We start from the raw sequence: 24,981 nt of genomic DNA, 5'->3' as shown, positions 1-24,981 counted from the left end.
ACATTATACAAGCACGACACCAGGGAGAGGCAGTAAAAGTTTCCAGCCAGGACGCTATTGATAAATAAGTGTAAATGGACACTTGATACATCAGGAGCTAGTGGCGAGAGGTAAGTTAAGACAAAGAATATATCCCAAGAGAGATTATGCAGAATATATATATAAATATGAGAATGGGCCAACGAGTAATTAGTAGTTGATTCAAGAAGAGCCCGGTTATGGCTAGACAAGAGGTCACAGATAAATCAATAGATCATGCCAGATTAATGTAGTGAACCGCAACATAGGGAATTCAGTCTCGCAGATTTGAGATCGCAATCATCTAAAAAATTTCATATAGGTTTTGAGGCAGTTAAAGGCACCATTTAAGTTTTATGAAAATAAGAGATAGTGTCACTAAGGAGATAATAAAAATTTGAGCTTAGAAGTAACCCTACGAGCACAAGGACGCGAAGTTATGTAACTAAGGATTTTTATAGGCGAGTAACAACAGAGGAAATTTCCTTTGGGTGTATGATAGAACAAGCTCGCAACTTTCCACGAGCCAGAAGGTCTCCCAAAGTACTACAACGAAAGACTAGCTGAGGAAATAAGGAAGAAGGTTTCCACTTAAGCATAGTGAGCTAAAGAGTAAATGATCTTGCAACAACGATCTCACTACAATATTGTATACACTCCATAAGAAAATGGCACCTATCATGGCTAATGTATGGGAAAAAAAATCAAAGGTGATGTTTGAGATCATATGAGGTAGAGGAAATTACAGTATTCGTAGGCAATAAAACAAGCCAAGTATTCATGCAACAAGTGATAGAACAACCAGGAAAAGTAATTGCTTATATTTAAGGACAACTAAGAAGGCACGAAAGGAAATTTATGGTGCTAGCAAGTTAAAGGATGGTTGCAAGTAGTATAAATAGATAGGTGTAGGTCGTAAGGTAAAGTATCATAGAGCAACAAGGTTTTAGGTAGATAGGAGTAAGGATATGAAAAGGTAAGTGAGCAGGTGAAGATAATATATAAGTCCTCAGGATCAAACCCATCAAAACAAGGGAGATGGTGATTTCCATATGTAATAAAAATCTCGGTACAGCCTGAATGAACACAGAGTAGTCTAAGACTAGTAGCAATTAAAAGAGATGAAATGTTTCCCCGTTAGTAGAATAAAGGTGTAATTGTGACAGATAAGAGGATGACATTTAGGCCTTTGATTGAGGAATAAATTAAAGAAAATGGATTTTATGAATTGCACAGGATTGGAATAGCCCCATAAGATGAATCATGTTAGGATGCTATGAAATACAGTTATTGAGGTATAATATCGTCCCTAGGTGGATCGGGCAAATCACTTCAGATGTTCCCCGATGAGACAGGAGCTCTAGCTAGAATGTATTACGTAAGAGGTTTCAAGTTATCAGTGGTAGATTATGGATCAACATTAAGGTGAATAAATTGATGGATAAAAGTTGCAAAGTATGAGATGAGATTAGACTGTCATTATTAAGATGAATAGTAATGAGGCAGCATTAAGGGATTTAGATTTATACATATACGACAAGCAGAGAAAGAGTAACCCAAAGCTAGGTGGAAATCCTCCATAATAATAAACCGAAGTAAGAGTTAGGATACAGTATGACCTATCTAGATGTAGTAAAACCATAAGCATAGATAACCGAGACTATGAAGCAAGGTATAACAATAGTCGTAAGTTCAACAAAGCACAAAGTGAAGAACTTTAGTACACCTATAGATGCCTAGAGGGACATCTCGTCATAATTCTGTATATATTTACAAAGTGAGGCCTAGAGATTGGCTAAAAGCTGGAGGAAAAGGAGAGAAGAGTTGCATAGGCACACATACAAGTACATGGTTGGAAAGCTTAAACGCTAAACGTTGGAATGTCATGTTATCTTGGAGGTTAAAAATCTTTAAGATCATGAATAACAAGTACCAAAAGGGTTGGAAAGCTTAGACGCTAAATGAATTGAAAAAAATAAGTTTTGTCGAAAGTCGACAAGTTTGGAATGTCATAACATAAACTTTTGGGGTGAGACTGGGGTGATTAACATGATGAGGAGTTTAAGAGATGAGTTATTTTAGTGGTATGATAGTTGTATATTATGTTTATAAGTCAAGCGAGTTGTGGAACAAAAGTTTGCAAAGGTCATCACAGGTTGCATTCATAATGTGCTGAAATTTAGGTCAAATGTAGCTGCACTTTTCTCCCAATATACTTGGAATCAAGGGATCATCGACATATCAAATTGAATATCTACGAGTCTAGTTTCTAATGCATTAAACTGTTCATTGCTACAACATCGGATTAGAGAGGTATTCGCGTTTTTACGAGACCACGCAAGCAGCTCCCATGGGACCCACAAAGTCGGTTTAAACTTCAGCTTGTATTTAAGTCATTTATATGTCATTTTAACTCATTTTTCTCATCCACAACAGTTCCAAAACCCTCCTAAATGCTCTCCAAGGGTTCCTACAAGATTCTAGGGTGAAAACCTAAGATAAAAATATGAATCCAATGCTAGTAATCCCGTGGTGCTTGCTAGATCGTAATTTTGCATCTTGTGGCTGTTTTGGAGGGTTCTTCAAAGCTAAGTAACCTCAGATTTCATGTTTTTCTTTATGATTAAGCTAAGAATCAGTACCTACTTTATGTATATTAGAGTTTCAAGGCTAAATACAAGTGTTTACACACCAACATGCACACAAAAGTTGATTCAAGAAGAGAATACAACTCTATAAATACATCTCCTATAGAGTTGTGGTGTGATTGAGAGTTGTTGTGAGCTACACCAGCTGGGTATTTCAAGTTGTATCTACTACCTAAGGTAAGTAAATTATGTTCTTGGTTGTGCTTAAGGTCAATCATATGTTGGTTGAGTTGTCTGAGTTAAAATCTACAAGATAGTAATTGACATGGCATACGGAATCGCTATCTTTTTTGTGGGTTGTTTTTGTCATGCCCCAACCTCGGTAGGCGCGAACGGCGCTCAATTGAGTGAACCCAACTAAGCAAGCCCTTCTGACACCTTCTACCCAACTCACTATGATCAAGAACCCATGCTTTCATTTAAATTAGACAGCAAGAAAGATCTTACATGAAACATTGCTAATTCATTTTATATTACAATCCTCAAACCATGGTTAGGTTTCCAAAATTTCATACAGTTACAGTTTGGAGGAAACAAGAGTTTAGAGTTACACCATAGTCTAGTGACCCATCCAATATTCGTACAAAACCCACACAACGCGTCTATGGATCCTCTAAGGATACAAAACATAGTTATGATAACGCCACCAACAAGGCCCCGACTATACCTCAAAAGTGGAAATTTTATAACAAAAGGTGTACATCATAACCCCTGAAGGAAAAGGGCCTCACCAAGACTTCTGAGAGGAGGATGCTCCGCTACCTGCGATTGGCACTGTCTGCTATGGAACCACCTACATCCATTCAAAAGATGTAGCGCCCCCGTTAAAATGGACGTTAGTACCATGGAATAGTACTAGTATGTATAACTAAACACCATCTTATTAGAAAGGACAACCATACAAGAATAAAGAAATCATAAGGACTAACAAAGCTTCAAACAATCACCATGTCATCAAATAAAAGGGTTCAGATAGCATTCACATAATTTCCATAACTTTAGGTTGGGGTATTCAATATTGTTGTATCATCATTCACAATACCACCACTTTCTTGTGCAGAGTCCGATCACGGCCCGATCGGCTAAGCTACCTCATTTGAGACATATACCTCAATCACTATTTTATTCTCACTTTCCGATTTCACTATCAACACAATACTACCATGTGTGTAGCATGGCGTCCGATCACGGCCTGATCGGCTAGGCCGTATTACCAAGACGTTACCCTTTTCTATTAATCATCTCACCTCTAATTCTTAATTCACATATATTAGTTCATCGGCACTTGGGGCCACAATTACCACATCATACTTGGCACTAGGCCACATTTCATAACTCACGTTTCACATCATTCCCATTTTTAATATTAACCTTGCCATTTAAGATGATGGGCACATACGAGAGCAATTCGAGTTGTAAGCATAGAGAGAAATTCACCTAGTTCGGCATAATAATCACAATTAAACTTGACTTGAAATTTAGGCATTTTAGCACATAGTTCATATTCTTCACAAATCCTCAATCTACAAAGAATAGCACATTAAAGACATGGAGACACACCTTTCACATATATTCTCACAACACCAATTCATTTGAAATAATAAGTACTACATCAATCAAATTTCGGACTTACAACATTTGAATGGACACCATGGAAGCTCAATTTCTAAGAAGAGGGGGTTTTAGTCATACATAGCTCAATAGAGCTTTCCTTGAATTCTTGCAACAAGAATAATTTCGGAACTCCTAGCAACTTCGATCTATTTTATGAGAATTACAAGTTGAATCAAGAATTAGAGGGATAACCAAGATTCTAGCCCATTTGGGCACATTATCAAGCGCTAAGTGTGAATTATGATTTTTAGACATTTTTGTGGGAGATTCTATCATCCTACAACCCATTGTTACATTTTTAGCTCATAGTCTCCCCTTACCCTTTTTATCACACATGCATGCAAGAAAATCCAATCCTATACCCACGAACCCACTTGTTAATTACTTATTCTAGTAGAAATTTCGATATCAAAGATAAGAGCACAAGTTCTTACCTCTTAGGGTGAAGGCGTAGTAACGTTTCTTGATAATCTTCAAAGATTTGGGCAAGGACTGAGTAGAGACTTGGTGAGGATCACTCTCTCCCTTTAAAACACTTTCTCTCACTTTAGATGTAGTAGAAAATAGCACAAAAGGGTCAAATGGGGTATTTTTAATGGAATGGGCTCGAGTTTTAAAAGTTAGAAAATAGGAGCTCCGACTCAATCTGCGGTCGCATATGCGATCGCATAACTTACATGCGTCCCGCAAAAGGGACCGCAAAAGTGTCCCTCAAGATTTGAATATACTGCCTAGGTATGCAACCAATATGCGGTCCGCATACATGTTCTGTGGTCGCATAATGCACCGTAGAACTGCCCTTCGCAAAATCACAAGGAGGTTATGTGACTATACGGCCCGCAAATTGATTATGCAATCGCAAAATTGGATGCACAGTTGACATCAAAATTAGCCATCATTATGACTCACTCTATGGCAGATATGCGGCACGCATTATTGTTATGTGATCGTATAATGGGTCATAGAAACGCGCCCTTCTAAAAAACATTTTTCTTAACTTTTGAATGCACAGATCAGTCCAAAAGGTCTAAGCCGCGGACACTACGAGATTTCGAGTTTCGGGTTTTTTAGTAAAAATTTCACGGGGCCTTACATCCTCCCCTACTTAAGATCATTTGTCCTCGAATGAGGAACAAGGTTCACTTATTGGCAACTTAAGCAATTTTCGTTTCACACCATATACCAACAACCCCCAAATTTGGCTAACTCTCTAAATTTCCAGAAATTTTCTAAAGTTTCCTTTGTATCTAGGCCTATCCACCTGTTAGAGAGCCCCAAAAACATATCCGAACATCATATGGACAATCTATTACCATGATATAATTCATAACCACACTAACCATGGCCCCATAGGCAATATGTAATCAAAACGGAATAGTTTTACATATACTAATCAAGTGATACAAAGCTCATAGGGACCAAATTCATAGAAACTATTACATGGCTATACTAACAAGTACGGGTACTTTCTTTTCATTTCTTCCACGGCTTCCCAAGTGGCTTCTTCAACCTTCTTGTTTCGCCATAACACTTTCACGGAGGTAATTTCTTTGTTTCATAATTTTCGGACCTGGCAACTGGAATTTCTTCAAAAGAAGTTCTTCATTAACCTCAATAGTTTAAACTGGCACAATAGTGGATGGATCTCCCACTACCTTCTTCAACATAGACACATGGAAGACTGGGTGTACCATTGACATCTCAGGTGGTAGCTTAAGCTTGTATGCCACTTGATCGATCCTCTGAATGATTCTATATGGTCCGACATACCTCGGACTCAATTTTCCTTTCTTTCCAAACCGCATGATACCCTTCATGGGGGAAACCTTCAAAAATACCCAATCATCTTCTTCGAACTCCAAATCTCTACGACGAACGTACGAATAAGACTTTTAGTGACTCTGAGCAGTTTTCAACCTCTCCTTAATAATCTTGACTTTATCCATAGCCTGATGCACGAGGTCCGTCCCTATCAATTCAGCTTCTCCAACTTTGAACCACCCAATTGGAGACCTACATCTCCTACCATGCAATGCTTTAAATGGTGCCATCTGGATACTAGCATGGAAGCTATTGTTATAAGCAAACTCTATGAGTGACGAATGATCATCCCAAATACCTTTGAAGTCAAGAACACAAGTACGCAACATGTCCTCAAGCATTTGAATAGTCCGCTCTGCTTGCCCGTCGGTCTAAGGATGAAAAGTTGCACTAAGATTTACCTGCGTACCCAACCCTTGCTCAAATTTCTTCCAAAAGTTGGCCGTGAGCTGAGCCTCTCGATCTGAAATGATTGAGACTGGAGTGCCATGCAACCTGACTATTTCTTTGATATACAACTGAGCATACTGTTCTTCTGTGTCGGTAGATTTAACTGGCAATAAGTGTGCTGATTTCATGAGTCGATCCACGATTACCCAAATTGAGTAGAACTTGCGCGGAGTGCACCGTAACCGTATTACAAAATCCATGTTGATCATCTCCCATTTCCACATTGGAATTTATATGCTTTGAGTCAATCCACCGGGCCTTTGATGTTTGGCCTTCACTTGCTGACAGTTCGGACACTTTGCCACAAAGTCCACATCCCTTTTCATATTGCTCCACCAATAAACTTCCTTGAGATCATGATACATTTTCGTAGAACCTGGGTGTACGGAAAACCTGGAAGTGTGAGCTTCAGCCATGATCCTTTCCCGAAGGCCGTCAATATTTGGAACACTAGGCGGCCTTAGTACCGTAGGGTACTATCATCCATGCCAAAGGAAAAAGCTGAGGACTTGTGTTTATAAATTCCCTCCTTCAGTTGAGCTAACAATGGATCGTTCTATTGCTTTTTTTGACCTCCGCTACAAGCGATGATTCAGGCCTATTCTTCACAATCACTCCTCCTTCATTAGAGTCTGCAAGGCGAACTCCCAAATTATCCAACTGGTGAACCTCCCATGCCAACAACCTTTGATATGCCTCCAAATGAGCCAAACTTCCCATAGATTTTCGGCTAAGAGCATTCGCCACAAAATTGGCCTTTCTTGGGTGATAGAGAATACCGATATCATAGTCCTTGAGTAACTCTAGCCATATTCTCTATCTCAGATTCAACTCATTTTGTTTGAAAATATATTGAAGGCTCTTGTGGTCCGTAAATACATCCACATGGACTCCATACAAATAATGTTGCCAAATTTTTAATGCAAGCACCACTGCCGCAAGCTCTAAGTTGTGGGTTGGATAATTCTTTTCATGATTGCCTAAAAGTGTAAGCTATAACCTTGCCATGTTGCATCAACACACACCCAATCCCGGCCCTCGAAGCATCGCAATACACCACAAATCCCTTTGTACCCTCTGGCAGGGTAAATACCGGCACGGTAGTCAATCTTGATTTGAATTACTGGAAGCTCCTTTCACAAGCATCAGACCACCGGAACTTAACTGCTTTCTACGTCAATTTAGTCAATGGAGAGGCAAGTGTAGAAAATCCCTCCACAAATCTTCTGTAGTACCCAGCCAAACCTAAGAAACTACGAATCTCTGTTGGAGTGGTAGGTCTAGGCCAATTCCTTACTGCTGCAATCTTTTGAGGATCAACCATAATCCCTTCCCTGGAGACAACATGACCCAAGAACGTGGCAGATTCAAGCCAAAATTCACATTTCAAAAATTTTGCATACAGTTTATGTTGTTAAAGAGTCTGCAGAACTGCCCTGAGATGGTCAGCATGATTCTCCAGACTTCGAGAATACACAAGAATATCGTCGATGAAAACTATCACAAAGGAGTCTAGAAAAGGCTTTAAGACTCGATTAATAAGATCCATGAAAGCTGCCAGGCATTTGTTAGCCCGAAGGACATCACCAGAAATTCAAAGTGCCCATACCGGGTCTTAAAAGTTGTTCTTGGAATATCCTTCTCCCTTATCTTCAATTGATGATATCCGGACCGCAAGTCAATTTTTGAGAAGCACTTAGCACCTTGCAATTGATCAAACAAATCGTCTATCCTTGGTAGAAGGTATTTATTCTTGATGGTGACTTTGTTGAGTTGTCAGTAGGCAATACACATCCATAGCGACCCATCTTTCTTTCTTACAAACAAAACCAGTGCACCCCCACGGTGACACACTCGGTCGGATGAAACCCTTTTCTAACAAATCCTTCAATTGTATCTTTAGTTCCTTCAATTCTGCCAGTGCCATTCTATATTGTGGAATTGATATAGGCTGCATGCCTGGCATCACGTCGATCCCAAAATCAATCTCCCTGTCTGGTGGGATCCCAGGGAGCTCATCTGGAAAGACATCAGGAAATTCATTCACAACTGGCACAGACTCAAGGCTAGGTACCTCGGCATTAGTGTCTGTAACACGTACTAAATGATAGATAAACCCCTTCTTGATCATCTTTGCGGCCTTAAGGTAGGATATAAACCGACCTTTTGGAACTACATTATCTCTCTTCCATTCAACAACGGGCTCACTAGGAAATTCAAGCCTCATAGTTCTAGTCCGACAATCAAGTTTGGCAAAACATGAATAAATCCAATCTATTCCCTTTATTACATCAAAATCGACCATCCCCAATTCAATAAGATCGGCCATGGTATCCCTACCACGCACCGTAACAATACAACCTCTATAAACTCGAGCAGCCGTAATAGACTCACCAACCAGTGTAGACACCAAGAATGGCATACACATCATGAGATTGGACAGTCAAAATACCTGTAACAACATCTGGAGAAGCCTCTTCAATCTGGCGACCACTCATAGTATAGAGCCGACTGGGTCCTCCTAAACTGTGCACACCACCCCTAGCTGCACCACGCCCCGTGGCTGGAGTAACTCATGCTGGAAAGGGTGCTGAAGATGTAGCAGCTACTGGACTGGATGGCTTTGTTTTGCCCCTACCCGCACAGTAGCGGGATACCTGACAATGCCTCTGAATATGGCCCATCATCCCACATCCATAACATATGGGTTACTCCATGTAGCAAATCCCTGATTGCATCTTCCCGCACTTGGGGCATGGGGACCTCTACTGCTGCTGGGATCTCTCTCCTAACCGACCCTGCTGGTGGGGTCCCTTGCTACCTTGACTCGGCCTGAAATGACTCAATTGTTGCTGCTGGCTGGGCCTTGCTGGCGGTACAGTGGCTGAAGACTGTGCGACAGACTGGGACGGACCTAATGATCCTCCCCAGAAAGTTGATCTTACCCTACCTAGTGATTCTCCCATGTTGCCCGTAGACCGGGCCTTTCCGTTACCCTCTCTCCATTTTGTTCTTCAGTTTACAGTTCTCTGTGACCTGATAAAATGCCACCATCTTCCCATAATTCATGTCAGAATTCAAGGCAGTTGTAGAAGCCTTATTTATAGTTAAAGGATTAAGGCCCTGAACAAATCGGCGCACCCTGGCCTCTATTGTGGGTAACATGTGAATAGCATACTTGGACAGGCGGGCAAACTCCATATGGTACTCCCACACACTTCTGCTACCTTGCTTCACATTTTCAAACTCTGTTGCACGGGCTACCCCTGTCTTAGCAGGCAGGAAATGATCTAGAAAGGCATCAGCAAACTCGCTCCACCTCGTCGGAGGGCTCCCCTCCTCCCGAGAGTCTTCCCATAACTCAAACCATGAATAGGCCACCCCTTTCAGAAGGTAGGTAGCCAACTCTACTCCCTCTGTTTCAGTTGCACGCTTAACCCTGAGGGTCTTGTGCATCTCATCAATAAATTCCCGAGGGTCCTCTTCTGGATTTGCACCCGTAAACACTAGAGGGTCTAGCTGAAGAAATTTGTTCACCCTAGAACTGCTGGAATCCCCTTGCTAGCTAGATGAACTTGGCGAAACATTTTACCTCTAGGCTTGAGAGGCCCCTAGATGAGTCAGCATCTGGATAGCTCCCCTAATATCCCCATCAGAGCTACCAGAACCAGAAGCTGGGGCTGGAGGCGGAACAAAAATATCAATGGGAGGGATAGTAGCACCCTCAGCAGATGTAGGAACTGGTGCAGTAGAATCGGGCAGTATAGTAGTCGGGGAAATGTCCTTACCCCTCGGGTTCTCACCCGCATAATCAATTATGGAATCGACTGCCGCTCCCGGGGTAGCATTGGCTCCTTGGCCAGTTTTGGTTATCTTCTTTGGTGCCATGTACTGAAAGATGAAGGAATGCACTAGTTAGAAGGGAAATAGTTTCATAACAAGTTTTGCCGCACGATCCAGAATATCAAAGAAGGGTGTTATTCCTAAATGCCCAAGTAGCCTCCAACCTATAGATGTGGTCGACTACACACCGATAAAGACTCTACTAGATACGGCTCTGAGATATCCTAGAACACTTTAAAACCTTAGGCTCAGATACCATGTTTGTCATGCCCCAACCTCGAAAGGCACGACCGATGCTTAATTGAGTTAACCCAACTGAGCAAGCCTTTCTGACACTTTCTACCTAACCCACTATGATCACGAACCCATGATTTCATTTTAAATTAGACTGCAGGAAAGATCGTACATGAAACATTGCTAGTTCATTTTATATTACAATCCTCAAACCATAGTTAACTTTCCAAAATTTCATACAGTTACAGTTTAGAGGAAACAAGAGTTTAGAGTTACACCATAGTCTAGTGACCCATCCAATATTCATACAAAAACCACACAACACGTCTACGAATCCTCTAAGGATACAAAAGATAGTTATGATAACATCAGTAACAAGGCCCCGACTATACCTCAAAAGTGAAAATTTTATAACAAAAGGTGTACATAATAACCCCTGAAGGAAAAGGGGCTCACCAAGACTTCTGAGAGGAGGATGCTCTGCTACCTGCGATCGGCACTGTCTGCTATGGTACCACCTACATCCATTCAAAAGATGTAGCGCCCTCGTTAAAATGGACGTTAGTACCATAGAATAGTATTAGTATGTATAACTAAACACCATCTTATTAGAAAGGACAACCATACAAGAATAAAGAAAACATAAGGACTAACAAAGCTTCAAACAATCACCATGTCATCAAATAAAAGGGTTCACATAGCTTTCACATAATTTCCATAACTTTAGGTTGGGGTATTAAATATTGTTGCATCAACATTCACAATACCGCCGCTTTCTTGCGCAGAGTCCGATCACGGCCCGATCGGCTAAGCTACCTCATTTGAGACATATACCTCGATCACTATTTCATTCTCACTTTCCGATTTCACTATCAATACAATACCACCATGTGTGTAGCATGGCATCTGATTACGGCCCGATCGGCTAGGCCGTCTACCAAGACGTTACCTTTTTCTATTAATCATCTCACCTCAATTTTTGTTTCACATATATTAGTTCATCGGTACTTGGGGCCACAATTACCATATCATACTTGGTAGTAGGCCACATTTCATAACTCACGTTTCACATCATTCCCATTTTCAACATTAACCTTGCCATTTAAGATGATGGGCACATACGAGAGTAATTCGAGTTGTAAGCATAGAGAGAAATTCACCTAGTTCGGCATAATAATCATAATTTAAACTTGACTTGCAATTTAGGCATTTTAGCACATAGTTCAGATTCTTCACACATCCTCAATCTACAAAGAATAGCACACTAAACATATGGAGACACACATTTCACATATATTCTCACAACACTAATTCATTTGAAATAACCAGTACTACATCAATCAAATTTTCGGACAAATAATATTTGCATGGACACCATGGAAGCTCAATTTCTAATAAGAGGGGGTTTTAACCATACATACCTCAATAGAGCTTTCCTTAAGTTTTTACAACAAGAATAATTCCGGAACTCCTAGCAACTTCAATCTATTTTATGAGAATTACAAATTGAATAAAAAATTAGAGGGATAATCAAAATTCTAGCCCATTTGGGCACATTATCAAGCACTAAGTGTGCTTTGTGATTTTTAGACCTTTTTGTGGGAGATTCTATCATCCTACACCCTATTGTTACATTTTTAGCTCATAGTCTCCCCTTACCCTTCTTATCACACTTGCATGCAAGAAAAATCCAATCTTATACCCATGAACCCACTTGTTAATTACTTATTCTAGTAGCAATTTCGATATCAAAGATAAGGGCACAAGTTCTTACCTCTTTGGGTGAAGGCTTAGTAACTTTTCTTCATCATCTTCAAACATTTAGGCAAGGATTGAGTAGGGACTTCGTAAGGATCACTCTCTCCCTCTAGAACACTTTCTCTCACTTTAGATGTAGTAGAAAATAGCACAAAAGGGTCTAATGCTGTGTTTTTAACGGAATGAGGTCGGGTTTTAAAAGTTAGAAAATAGGATCCCTGACTCAATCTGCGGTTGCATATGCGATCGCATAACTGACATGCGGCCCGCAAAAGAGACCGCCAAAGTGGCCATCAAGATTTGAATATACTGCCTGGGTAAGCAACCAATATGCAGTCCGCATACCTGTTCTGCGGTCGCATAATGCACCGCAGAACTGCCCTTCGCAAAATCACAAAGAGGTTATGCGACTATGCGGCCCGCATATTGATATGCGATCGCCTAATTGGCCATTGACATCAAAATTAGCCATCATTATGACTCACTCTGTGGTAGATATGCGGCATGCATTGTTGTTATGCGATCGCATAATGGGTCGCAGAAACGCGCCCTTATAAAAAACATTTTCCTTAACTGTTGAATGCACAGATCAGTCCAAAAGGTCTGAGCCGCGGCGAGCTTGCGATCCATGAAGAGTTTTATAAATTTCTAACACATATTCTTAACTTGGCAGTACGAGATTTCGAGTTTTTGAGTAAACATTTCACGGGACCTTACAGTATTGAGGCTATATATGTGGTTTGTTGTGGCTGGAAATTATTATAAATAGTTTTATTATGTTGTATCTGCTATTGTTAAGCTTACCTATGTGCTAATTCAGTGGATTGAAGAAGATAATATGAAAAATAAGATGTTGACGATAAAGGTTAAGGTGCTAGGTGTGTGGACTATATTTGAAGATTATGCTTATGATGTTTTGGGTTGAAAATAATATGGTAAGCATAAGTATGATGTTATATATGTTGTAGGTAGATTCAAGGAAAAGGAATTGGATTCAAACAATATTTTGTTAATCGTAAATCGAGCTTGCCGCTCAAAATAGTTGTTGGAACAAATCGGATAGCTTATTATGAATTATATTGTTGTTGTTTGGGCTGTTCGATGACATTGGCAACATATGGGATGTAGTACAAACAGGGGAGGTGTTGTCTGTTTTCTTGTAGAATATTGGTTTCCAAATATGAGAGTTACAACGTTTATATGATGACGACGAAGTCGGTTTACTCATTAAAGACGTAAGAATATCATATTGAGCTTGCTTGACAATTGGATTTAAGATTTAAAAGGTATGTTAAGGTACTTATTTCTTTCTTTTGGCATGATCTAAATTGAAATGAATATGTTATTTCATAACGGATCTACTCCTAGACGAAGTGTGTATGATCCTTGAATGCTGCTGAGGTTCATATTGAGGGTATCGATATCCATAATGTTAATCGAATGTGCAACGACCTAAGGTCATTCTAAAATGTTTAGAACGTGATTCCATGAGTCTAGCATGCATTATATATAGTATCTATTTTACTCTACCGAGCCGCGCTATATACAACCGGGTACTGCACCTATTATAAACCTAGTGATCAGTTGGGTTTACCGGGTACGATTCAACCGAGCCTTATGATGGCCGGGTACGTTTTTACTGAGTCCTCTTTGAGGCCTGGTAATATATGATGATGATGATGCCCAATGAGGCGTATGTTTTGAAAAGTTTATGTATATATATGTATTATGCATTTCATGTCAGTAGCCCCTAGAGGCACTCAGGTGTTACATGTTATATCTCTTCTATTTCTTATTTACATTACTGCTCTTGTTTATGTTTTCCTGCCTTACATACTCGGTTTTATTCGTACAGACGTCCCTTTTGCCTGGGGACACTGCATTTCATGCCTGCAGGTCCCGATAGACTGGTTGACACCATCAACTCAGTGGAAGGTGTTGGTGCACTCCACTTGCTCCGGAGTTGCCTATTTGGTCAGTATGATTTGTACATGTATTGATTGGTATGGCGGGGCCCTGCCCTGACCTTTATGATATGTATGTACTCTTAAAAGCTTGTAGACAGATGTCATGTATATGAAAGATTGTATGGCCTTGTCGGCCTATGTTCAGTGTACGAGTGTTCATTTTGGTCTTATAGGACCGAATGTCACATGTATAAGTTTCTATTACATGCTGGGTCATCTTATGTCAAGTATTCCCTTATGTTTTATTCTGGTTATATCATGATAGCCCTTCTGGCCTATTTACCCATGATGATCTAATAAGAAAGATATGTTACGTTGGTACTCGGTTGGGTAAGGCATCGGGTGCCCGTTGCTGCCCTTCAGTTTGGGTTGTGACAAGATCCACCTTAATCCTCTCATTGGAAACCACATGGCCCAAGAATGCCACTGAATCTAACCAAAACTCGCACTTGGAAAATTTAGAATATAGCTTCTTCTTCCTCAAAGTCTGGAGCATGATTCTTAATTGATGCTCATGCTCCTCTCGGATGCGACAATACACTAATATATCATCAACAAATACAATGATGTAGAAATCCAGATACAACTAAAACATGTTATTCATCAAGCACATGAAAGTTGCTAGGGCATTGGTTAGACCAAAAGACATCACTATGAACTCACAGTGACCATAGCGGGACCTAAAAGCCGTCTTCCGAATATATGAAGCCTGGATCTTTAACTGATGGTACCCCAATATCAAGTCAATCTTTGAGAATACCTAAAACCCTGAAGTTGATCAAATAAATCATCAATATACGATAGTGGGTACTTGTTTTTGATGATAACCTTGTTCTGTTGCCTATAGTCAACACACATCATCATAGAACCATCCTTCTTTTTAACAAATAAAATTGGAGCACCCCAAGGTGAGACACTCAGTCCGATGAAACCCTTATCAAGTAACTCCTGAAGTTGTTCCTTCAATTCTTTCAACTTCACTAGTGTCATGCGATAAGATGGAATAAACATGGGATGAGTGCCCGACAGCAAGTCAATACAAAAATTAATATCCCTATCGGGTGGCATGCATGGTAGGTCTACTGGAACATATATGAAAACTCCCTCGCTACCGGAACTGACTCAACGGTAGGAGTATCATCACTAAAATCCCTCACAAAGGCTGAATATGCCAATCACCCCTTCTCAATCATCAGTTATGCCTTCAGAAAAGAACCCATCCTACTAGGAACATGACCCAATGAACCTCTATACTCCAACCTTGGCAAACTCGGCATAGCCAACGCCACGGTCTTAGCATGACAATCAAGAATGGCGTGATATGGTGACAACCAATCTATGCCAAAATCACATCAAAATCAACCATATTAGGTAACAGAAGGTCAACAATAGTCTCATAGCCCCAACAGTTACTACACAAGCACGATAAATCCGGTCTACCATAATAAAATCCCCAACGGGTATAGACACATAAATGGTAGTACTCAAAGAATCACGAGACATGTAAAATATGAAACAAAATAGTATAACACATACGAATAAGTGAAACCCGAATTAAATAAAATTGATACATCTCTATGATATATCGAAACAATACTTTTAATAACAATATCTAATGAATGGCCTTAGTCCTACCAGGTAAAGCATAACTATGAACCTTGCCCCCCATATACGACATCCTCTACCCGCATGTCCTCCACCCCTAGTTGGCTCTGCAGGTGGAGTAGCAACTAGAGTAGAAACCATAAGTTGGGTACCCCCTCCAAAGTCTAGGACAATCTCTCACCATGTGCCTAATATAACCACCCTCGAAACAACCTCTCTACGGGCATGACTGCTGGTACTGAGTCTTCCCCGGACGACTAGAATAGCCGTTGTAGGGACCCTGTGCAGAAGGTGCACTGAAAGATAGTTATCCAATATGAGTACCCTGAGGTCCCTGACTAGCTGGACCACTACGAGTAATCTGAAGTGTCGATTGAACTGGTCGACTCATAAAGCCTCTACATGACGAGCTGAAACTGCAGAGCGGGAACCACTAAACCCTCCGAAATCTCAAGGTCTCTTGGCCTCCAAATCCTCTCTCTCCTAGATGAGAATATGCTCCAACCTCCTATCGATCTCTAGAAATAGATGGAAAGGAGTCTCAATTTCCAACTCCTATGCCATCCCAAATCTGAGGTCATATTCAAGTCCTTCATTAAATTTGTGGACTCTCTCTCTCTAATTGTGGAAATCAAAGCAGGTGTATGACGAGATAACTCAGTAAACCTCAGAGCAAACTTGGACACATTCATACTCCCATGGTGCATCTGCTCGAACTTGATGCACAACTTGAGGGTCTACGGAATGAACACCCTCAAGAAGAGATTAGTGAATTGAGCCAAAGTAAGTGGCGTTGCACCAGCTGGCCTATTCTCCTCACAAGTGTGCCACCATCTATATGCCAACTCTGTCAGCTAGAAAGTAGTAAAGTGGACCCGACTATGCTCCACTATGCCAATAGTATGCAGAATACAGTGACAATAGTGTATGAAACCCTGTGTATCCTTAGAAGGTACACCACTAAAATAAGGAGGATGATACTTCTAGAACCTCTCTAACCTCTTCTTCTCCTACTCAGGTGCAACTAGCCTGACTTCGGTCTGAATCGCAATCACTTGATACACCGATATAACACCCGGAGACTGATCAACATGAGCCCTCTACTCTAGAGTATAAGCGGCAGGAGACTAAGCTCTTCCACCAGCCTGTGAAGTATCTGGTACAATCAGGATCAACCTTACCTAATCTAAGGTACAAAACATGCTTAGGAAATATTCTAAAGTCGCCTATATCCAAGGGTGGCAACTGGCGCCTCAGGTGTCTGCTCCCCAATCGGAGCTACTAGTGTCTCCTCAGTCGTGGTCCTACCACAGTCCCTCGATGCGGTGCGTTCTCCACCTTTGCGTCTTCTCTAGCCTCTAGCAACATCGGAATCGGGGCAGTATCATCACTAACTGAAGCTCGTGTCCTCACCATCTATTAGAGGATAGAAAGTAAAATGCTCACACTCAGAGAACAATAAATCCGTATGATAATGAGTGAAACAGGTGAAATTTCCTAATAGTTCCGTAGCCTCTTGAAGATAAGTACGGACGTCCCCATACTGATCCACAAGACTCTGTTAAACTTGCTTCTGACTCGTAGAACCTATTAACCTAGAGCTCTTATACCAACTTGTCACGATCTAAAATCTCACCATAAGGGTCGTGATGGAACCTAGTTCCTAATACTTGGTAACCCTAGCATATGATGAGTTCAAACAGAATATAATAACTTAAATATTAAATAAATTGAAAAATGCCATAACATGTCCAAAACGGGAATCCAATGGTCAAAATCCAAAAATCTAGTAATATTGAGTCATAAGCTCAACAAGGATTACATAATAAGTCTCAAATGTACATCACTATTTGGAAGACACAAACAATAGCAAAGAAATAAAAGAATGTGACTCTGAGACCTAAGAGAGAAACAACTGGTATATCTTGAAGGCTCCAATAGCCCTGGCACACAGTCTACTAACCACGAGTATCTGAGGTACCTAGATCTGCACAAAGAATGTGCAGAAGCATAATATGAGTACACCACAGCCGGTACCCAGTAAGTATCAAGACTAACCTCGATAGAACAGTGATGAAGTTCAAGTCATGACACTCATTAGTCAAATAACCTGTGTAAAATGATAAAGGGAAACTAACAATAGAGATCATAATGAAAAAGATATCAACAACCTCGAAGAGCATGTAACATCAACTTCAACAAATAACTCAAGAAAATACACGGTAGAAACATTTAAGATAACAAGTATGTGACAGAATCATCAATACCCGTTCCAACACATGAACAATAACAAGGAAATACACCGAATGTATCACAATACATCATCAACAAGCCACTATTTGTCGTTGCATGAACCTTACAATGAAAAATTTGCCCTTATATTGCTACACGCGCATAAGTCCCCTTTATCTCGCTGCATGTGCATATCACCACCCTTATACTCCACAGAATAACAAATCAACTAGAAAAATAAGCCCACATATGCCACAATATCACAAAAGCGTCAATATACTGAATTCACATCAAGATATAGCCCACGACTCACAACGAGATACAATAACATGAAAATAATATATGAGTGCGGGAAAATATTCAACAATGAAGCATGTTCTTATAAAAATCAGCCCTAGTTCAGGGCATATTAATAGCCTAAGGTCTAATCCAGTCACTAACCACGCACACGTCACCTCGTGTATACATTATTTCATATTGCGCAAATAATTGAATCTAGACTCAGTCCTAATGGGTAATTCCCTCACACAAAGTTAGACATGATACTTACCTCAAGTAGCCTCATTCAATACTCTAAAACTGCTTTGGCATTAAAATTCACCTCTTCTCAGCTCAAATCGAGCCAAAATGACTTAATAATATCAACCAATTCAAGAGAATTGATTTTTGATTAATAAAGTTAAGATCTTTACACACTTCTCAAAAAGAAAACAAAGTCAACCCCGGGCCCCAGTCAAAATCCAAGTTGAGGGGTAGATTTCGGCTACCCGTAATCAAATGAGTCCGTATATGTCTTTGATTTTCAAATTTGAGTCCAATTTGACTCTCAAATAATAAGTTTTTAATTTTAATATAAAGCATAGGCAAAAGTCTTCAAAATTTCTCTTAAAATCTCATGAATTAGACATTAAAATTAATAAATAATTATGTTACAATATCATAATTGAGTCAAAATCTCTTACCCAATAGCTTTATATGAAAATTCCTTCCTGAAATCGCCAACGACTAAGTCTAGGGCTAAAAAATATGATAAAATGAGACTAAGTACCGAAATTTAAACTATATGCCTAGTTGCAGAAGTCACATTTGCGACCTTAGATTCGCAAATGCGGCTCTTGGCTCGCAAATGCGAACCCTATTTGGACCCAGAGAAGCCGCAATGCAAACTCTGCGGGCGTTGCAAATTCGAGATGGATACTGCAAATGCAGCCTGCCTCAGCCAAAGTCCCCACCTTAAATGTGTGGCTAGCTTCCCATTTGCGAGGCCTTCCACCCTTGGACCTCCTTTGCAATCGATATAAGACCCTCACAAATGCAATCCTTGCAAATGTGAACTGGTGCTCGCATTTGTGAGACCTGCAGAACCAGCCAAGCACCAACAGCCTGAAACTCAATCCCACTGCTGTGAAACATGTCCGAAACTCACTAGAGCCCCCGGGGCATTACACTAAACATCCACACAAGTCTAAAAAATTATACAAACTCGCTCGAGAGCTCAAAATAACCAAATAACATCCAGAACCATGAATTGAACACCAAAATGCATAAAATTCATAATGAAACTAAAGAACTTCTAAAATCACATCCAAGCGTCTGATTCTTACCAAATCAACTCGCAATGACACCAATCATTGCACACAAGATTCAAATGCCAAACAAACCTATTCCAACTCTCAAAACCAAAATATGAAGCCGATAGCCATAAAGTCAACCCATGGTCAAACTTAGAAAAATTCTAAACCTTCAAATTACCTAACTTTCGGCAAAAAGAGCCAAATCATCCTAGGGACCTCCGACTTTAAATCCGAGTGTACGCCTAAGTTAAAAATCATCATACAAACCTATTGGGATCATCACAATTCCATTCCGGTGTCGTTTTCATAAAATTCAAATCTCGGTCAATATTTCTAACTTAAGCTTCCAAACTAAGAAGCAATTGGTCCAAATCAATTCAAAACCTCTCCGGAACCAAACCAACTATCCCCGCAAGTCACATAACCTCAAATACATACAAAAAAGCATAAAAAAAAGTGACTCAAATACACAAAACAGCCGGTCAGATTGTTACATTTCCCTTGTATTCCCCGTTTGTACTAATTTAATAGCAAAAAAAATTAACAAAAAAGTATCTATCTCATCATTTACCAACCAATTTCTCCTACAAATACAAACTTACCAATTTTAAGTTGTTTTGAGTGATTTATATATCTCGAATGCTCGAAACAACTTAAAATTCGCAAGTTTGTATTTGTAGGAGAAATTGGTTGGTAAATGATGAGATATATACTTTTTTGTTTTTCACACATTTTTGTCAACTCCACCCATCTACCTCTTGTGTTTGTCAAAGAATCGCGTGCAACGTATGGATAAGCACAAATGAGTGTGACCTGACCATTTGGCCCTCAGCTTTATTTTTTGTTTGTTTGACCATCAGAAAAAACAAGAAAAATAAAAAGAGAAAGAGTTGTCTGGAATGTTGTTATCATGAAGTGGGCTCACACAGGAACATGTTTTCGACTACTGATTAGTAGCGATACAATCATGATTAAGTTGGTTTGGCGTGAATGATGAGAATTTGTCTTCAAGAATTTAAAATAGTTGTACAAATGTTTCTCTGTATCCGCAACTAGTAAAAGTCCCCTATTATTAGAGTCTTCTAACAAATTGCAGATTAATGACGTTAAAGACAGGTTGCATTGACGCAATAAAATCATGCCCAATATTACATCTCATTTACTTTTATTCCTCTGTTAGTTTTGTTAACTAGTGTACTTGCTTGCGCTTCTTGCAGTCATGAAAAAATCGAAAGAAAATTTTTTAAATATGACTTTTTTTATGTTAATCAAAATAAGATATACTACTATCCTTTTTCCCATTCTTAAAATATCCAACAAAAATATTTTGAGAAAAGGTATTTGAAAGACATCTCAGATTAAATGAAACAATTATTTAAATTAGTATATGAACTTAATGAAGGAAAACAAAAGGAAAGTTAATGTATCCTCTATTTCATTTCTTTTTTTTTTCCGACTTCTCTTCACCTTGCTTCATGACAGTCTATTGATCTCAACACATCACGAAATAGTGTATTAAACGTGTATCTAGCTTCTTCTGCTAAATCAGCCCAATGCAGGTCCTTTCTTTGGTGCTCAGCTCATTTCAGGGGATTCTCTTTTGGCAGCTTAATTTTTAATTGAGAGTAGAAATAATGATTTGAATAAGGTTTGGGAGTTTAAAGTTCTAACATAATACTTATGTTTGTGAAAGAGCCTGTCATTCATAATTATTTTATAAAACCTATCCGGATGAACTTTACAATTTCACTTCTTTAGGTCAAGTGGCTAATTTGATATTAATCCTCGAAGTACATCAATTTATGCTCTAGAATAAAAGCTTCTTTTTGTATGTCATTTACTTTCCCTTTTTAAAATTTTGAAGAGAATTTCTCTATTTCTTAATGAATCTTAACCTGTTTTTCTTCTCTATAATAAAAGCTTCTTTTTATATTACATTTACTTTCCCGAAGTTAGCTTCTCCATATCTTAATGAATTTTAAGCTGCTTTTCTTTTCGTTATCTTGGAAAAAGACTATTCCTTCGGTAAAGTTGAACTAATATAATCCATATTTAGTTTTCTACTCAATATATGTGTCCTAAATCCTAATTACCAATAGTAATTATTAATCTGTGATAACCCGAAAGGTCATCTTAGGTCTTACAACTCAATTTTCCACTTTTAAGCATGAAAAATCTCATTTTTACCCTCCTCGATTTACGTGTACAGTCCGAGCGTATTTCCAGAAAGCTTTTATGTTAAAAGTTGATGAAAATAAGAAATTTTACCTAAAAAATTTATTTTAGTTGACTTCGGTCAATATTTTTAGTAAATGGATCCGGATTCGTATTTTGACGGTCCCGGTGGGTCCGTATCGTAATTGGGGACTTGGGCATATGCCCGGAATCGAAATCAGAAGTCCCTAGCCTGAGATATTGGACTTTGTCGACATTTGAAAATCTAAGGCTTACTGATATGGAGATGTTTGACCAAAGTTTGACTTTTTGGATATGGGATCCGTATTTTGGTTCCAAAATCCAGTATAGGTCCAATACCATAATTATGACTTATCTGTGAAATATGATGAAAAACGAAGTTGATTTGACGTAATTCGGACGTCCGATTGTGAAAATAGGAATTTCAAAGTGTTCTTGAAATTTTCATGTGATTTGGGGTTCAATTCGTAGTTTAAGCCGTTATTTTGGCAATTAGATTGCTCGAGCAAGTTCGTATGATATTTTTAGATTTGTGTGCATGTTTGATGTGGAATCCTGAGGGCTCAGATGAGTTTCGTATAGGCTACGGAGTGATTTGAACTTGAAAAAAAATTTGTTGGTCTAACTGATCTTGTTGCAGGCCTCTAATCTCGTATTTGCGAGATCAGGCATCGCAATTTTGATCTCTAAGAGATTCGCATTTGCGAGCTTCTCATAGCAAATGCGAAGAGGTGCTGTGACACACAGGTTTCGCAATTGCAAAACAAACTTTGCATTTGCAAAGTTGGTCTGGGGAGGTTAGCCTTCGCATTTGCGGTCATGAAGAGGTTCACATTTGTGATGCTTCATTTGCATTTGCGGGCTTCGCATTTGCGAAGCTCAGGTCGCAAATGTGACATCTACAGCTAATGAAAAGTGTCTTTGACGGGGTTTTTAATTCATTTCAAAATTTTCAAATCCTAGAACTCTAGATGCGATTCTTCCATGACCACTTCTTTCCCAAAACTTTGGTAAGTGATCCTAACCCACTTCTTTCAATTTCCTATCACATTTTATTAATTCCCAACCTAAAATCTAGGATTTTCATGATAGAAATTGGGGGTTTGGGTAGAATTAGGAATTTTTGAAAAATTGGTATTTAGACCTCAAGTTGAGGTCGGATTTCAAAAATAATTACATAATCGGGCTTGCGGGTAAATGGGTGAATGGGTTTTGGTCCGAACCTCGAGTTTTGATCAAGCGGGCCCGGGGTCGATTTTTGACTTTTTGGGGGAGAGTTTGGAAAATCAAAATTTATGCATTGTAATTGACTCCTTTAGCAATATTTGATGTTATTGTGTTAATTGTGGATAGATACGAGTGGTTTGGATGTGATTAGTAGAGGAAAAGTGGTAATTGAGCATTGAGTAGCATGTGGAGCGAGGTAAGTGTTGTGTCTAACCTTGACTCGAGGGATTAGGAACCCTTGACTTGGTTGCTATATGAAATTCATGTGAGAGAAGTATATGCGAGGTGATGAGTACTTATGCCGCCAACTTATCTGTTTTTGCCTGTTTCTTCCCGTTCTTTTCATATTGTCTCTTTCCATGTCGTAAGTGTTACATGCTTTACTTGTACTTCAACGTTTAATTTCTACTTGTTAGACATTGCTTCTCTTTGTGGAAAGGTATTAGTTATTTCGTGACTTCGTTTTCTCCTATTATTTGCTTCAGCTAGTTATCGGTACATTCATTGTATATTCAGGATTGGTCTTGCTGAGCAGCATTACTTGTGTAAAGTTTAATAGTGTACAAGCTTCCTAATTGTTTTGATTTGAAGCTAAGCCTTGTGAAAGTTTATGTGATTTGAATTGTGAAATTCCTGCACGTACTGAATAACTGATATTGATATGGTGGGATCGGGTTCCGTACCAAAACATGCAGAATAAGGGTAATATATTGAGTAGGAATAAGGGTGAAATGATATATACGGTAGGATTGGATCGCACGTGGTGGGATCGGGTTGCATGCCGCAACACTTTTATTTATATTCTGTTGTTTATGTTAATAAGAGGAAATAAGGGAGGAATGTGATATGTACGGTGGGAACGGGTTGCACGCTACAACAACCTGTATGTTTATACTTTTCCTTGACTGCGTTAGCTATACGGTAGTCTTAAATTGCACTTAAAGATTGGTAGTAGTTGAACACTGATTAAAAACTTTGAGAGACGTAATTACTTCTTGCAAGTTACTATTTTAATTTGTTATGTTTTCTTTTCTACCTTTATTATATACTGTATGTAGATTATATTGTGAGTGTCCCACCGTAGCATTGTCACTCCTTCGTCGAGGTTAGGCTCGGCACTTACCAGTACTTGGGGTCGGTTGTACTGATACTGCACTCTGCACTTCCTATGCAGATTTTAAAGCAGGTTCGGGCTGATCGAGAGGTTGGCTATAAGATTCACTTGTTAGGAGACCCAAGGTAGTCCTGTTGGCATCTGTAGGCCCTGGTGTCTCCTTCTATACCCTATATATTATTGTTTTCTTTATTTCGCAAACAACTATATTTTCTTTCGAACAAATACTTATAGTAAAATCTTTGAATGTTCATGAATGGTGAGTCCGGATTCTAGGTAGTAATAGTATATAATCAAAGTTGTTATATTTTTACTTCCGCGTTCATTTCGACTTATTATAGCTTGCTTATTGTTAATCACTAGAACATAAAAGGGTTGGCTATGAAATCTCTAATGTTGTCTTGCCTAGCAAGTGTAATATTAGGCGCCATCACGGTCCAGATGGTGGGGATTCTGGATCGTGAGAAGTTGGTATCAGAGCACTACGTTGCCTAGGTCTCACAAATCATGAGCAAGCTTAGTAGAGTCTGAGGGATTGGTACAAAGACATCTATAATTATCTATAAGAGGCTACAGAGTTTAGGAACAAGTTCACTTCTATTCTTCTATGTCGTGCGATTTTGTTCTCTCAGTGCTAATCGAACTCTTCTACTCTTGTTCTTTGGTAGATTGCGAGAACA

The 24,981-nt window shown here is 39.3% G+C and overlaps 2 protein-coding genes across 2 annotated transcripts; both read right to left on the bottom strand.

Annotated features, from left to right (window-relative positions):
* Window positions 1-8,298: 8,298 nt before the first annotated feature.
* LOC138889653 (uncharacterized) lies at window positions 8,299-8,880 on the bottom strand. Its single transcript, XM_070172987.1, has one exon. It carries the CDS (start codon window positions 8,878-8,880, stop codon window positions 8,299-8,301), a length of 582 nt encoding a protein of 193 aa, XP_070029088.1.
* Window positions 8,881-9,542: 662 nt separating this feature from the next.
* LOC138889652 (uncharacterized) lies at window positions 9,543-10,007 on the bottom strand. Its single transcript, XM_070172986.1, has one exon. The coding sequence runs from the start codon at window positions 10,005-10,007 to the stop codon at window positions 9,543-9,545; it is 465 nt and encodes a 154-aa protein (XP_070029087.1).
* Window positions 10,008-24,981: the final 14,974 nt, after the last annotated feature.

This window comes from Nicotiana sylvestris, chromosome 4 (assembly GCF_000393655.2).
Source record: "Nicotiana sylvestris chromosome 4, ASM39365v2, whole genome shotgun sequence".
Classification (NCBI taxonomy): domain Eukaryota; kingdom Viridiplantae; phylum Streptophyta; class Magnoliopsida; order Solanales; family Solanaceae; genus Nicotiana; species Nicotiana sylvestris.
This window is presented reverse-complemented; position numbering and strand designations above follow the sequence as displayed.

Excerpts from the sequence above, each read along its gene's own strand:
- LOC138889652 (XM_070172986.1), bottom strand. The coding sequence starts at position 10,007 with ATGCACAAGACCCTCAGGGTTAAGCGTGCAACTGAAACAGAGGGAGTA.
- LOC138889653 (XM_070172987.1), bottom strand. The coding sequence starts at position 8,880 with ATGGCCGATCTTATTGAATTGGGGATGGTCGATTTTGATGTAATAAAG.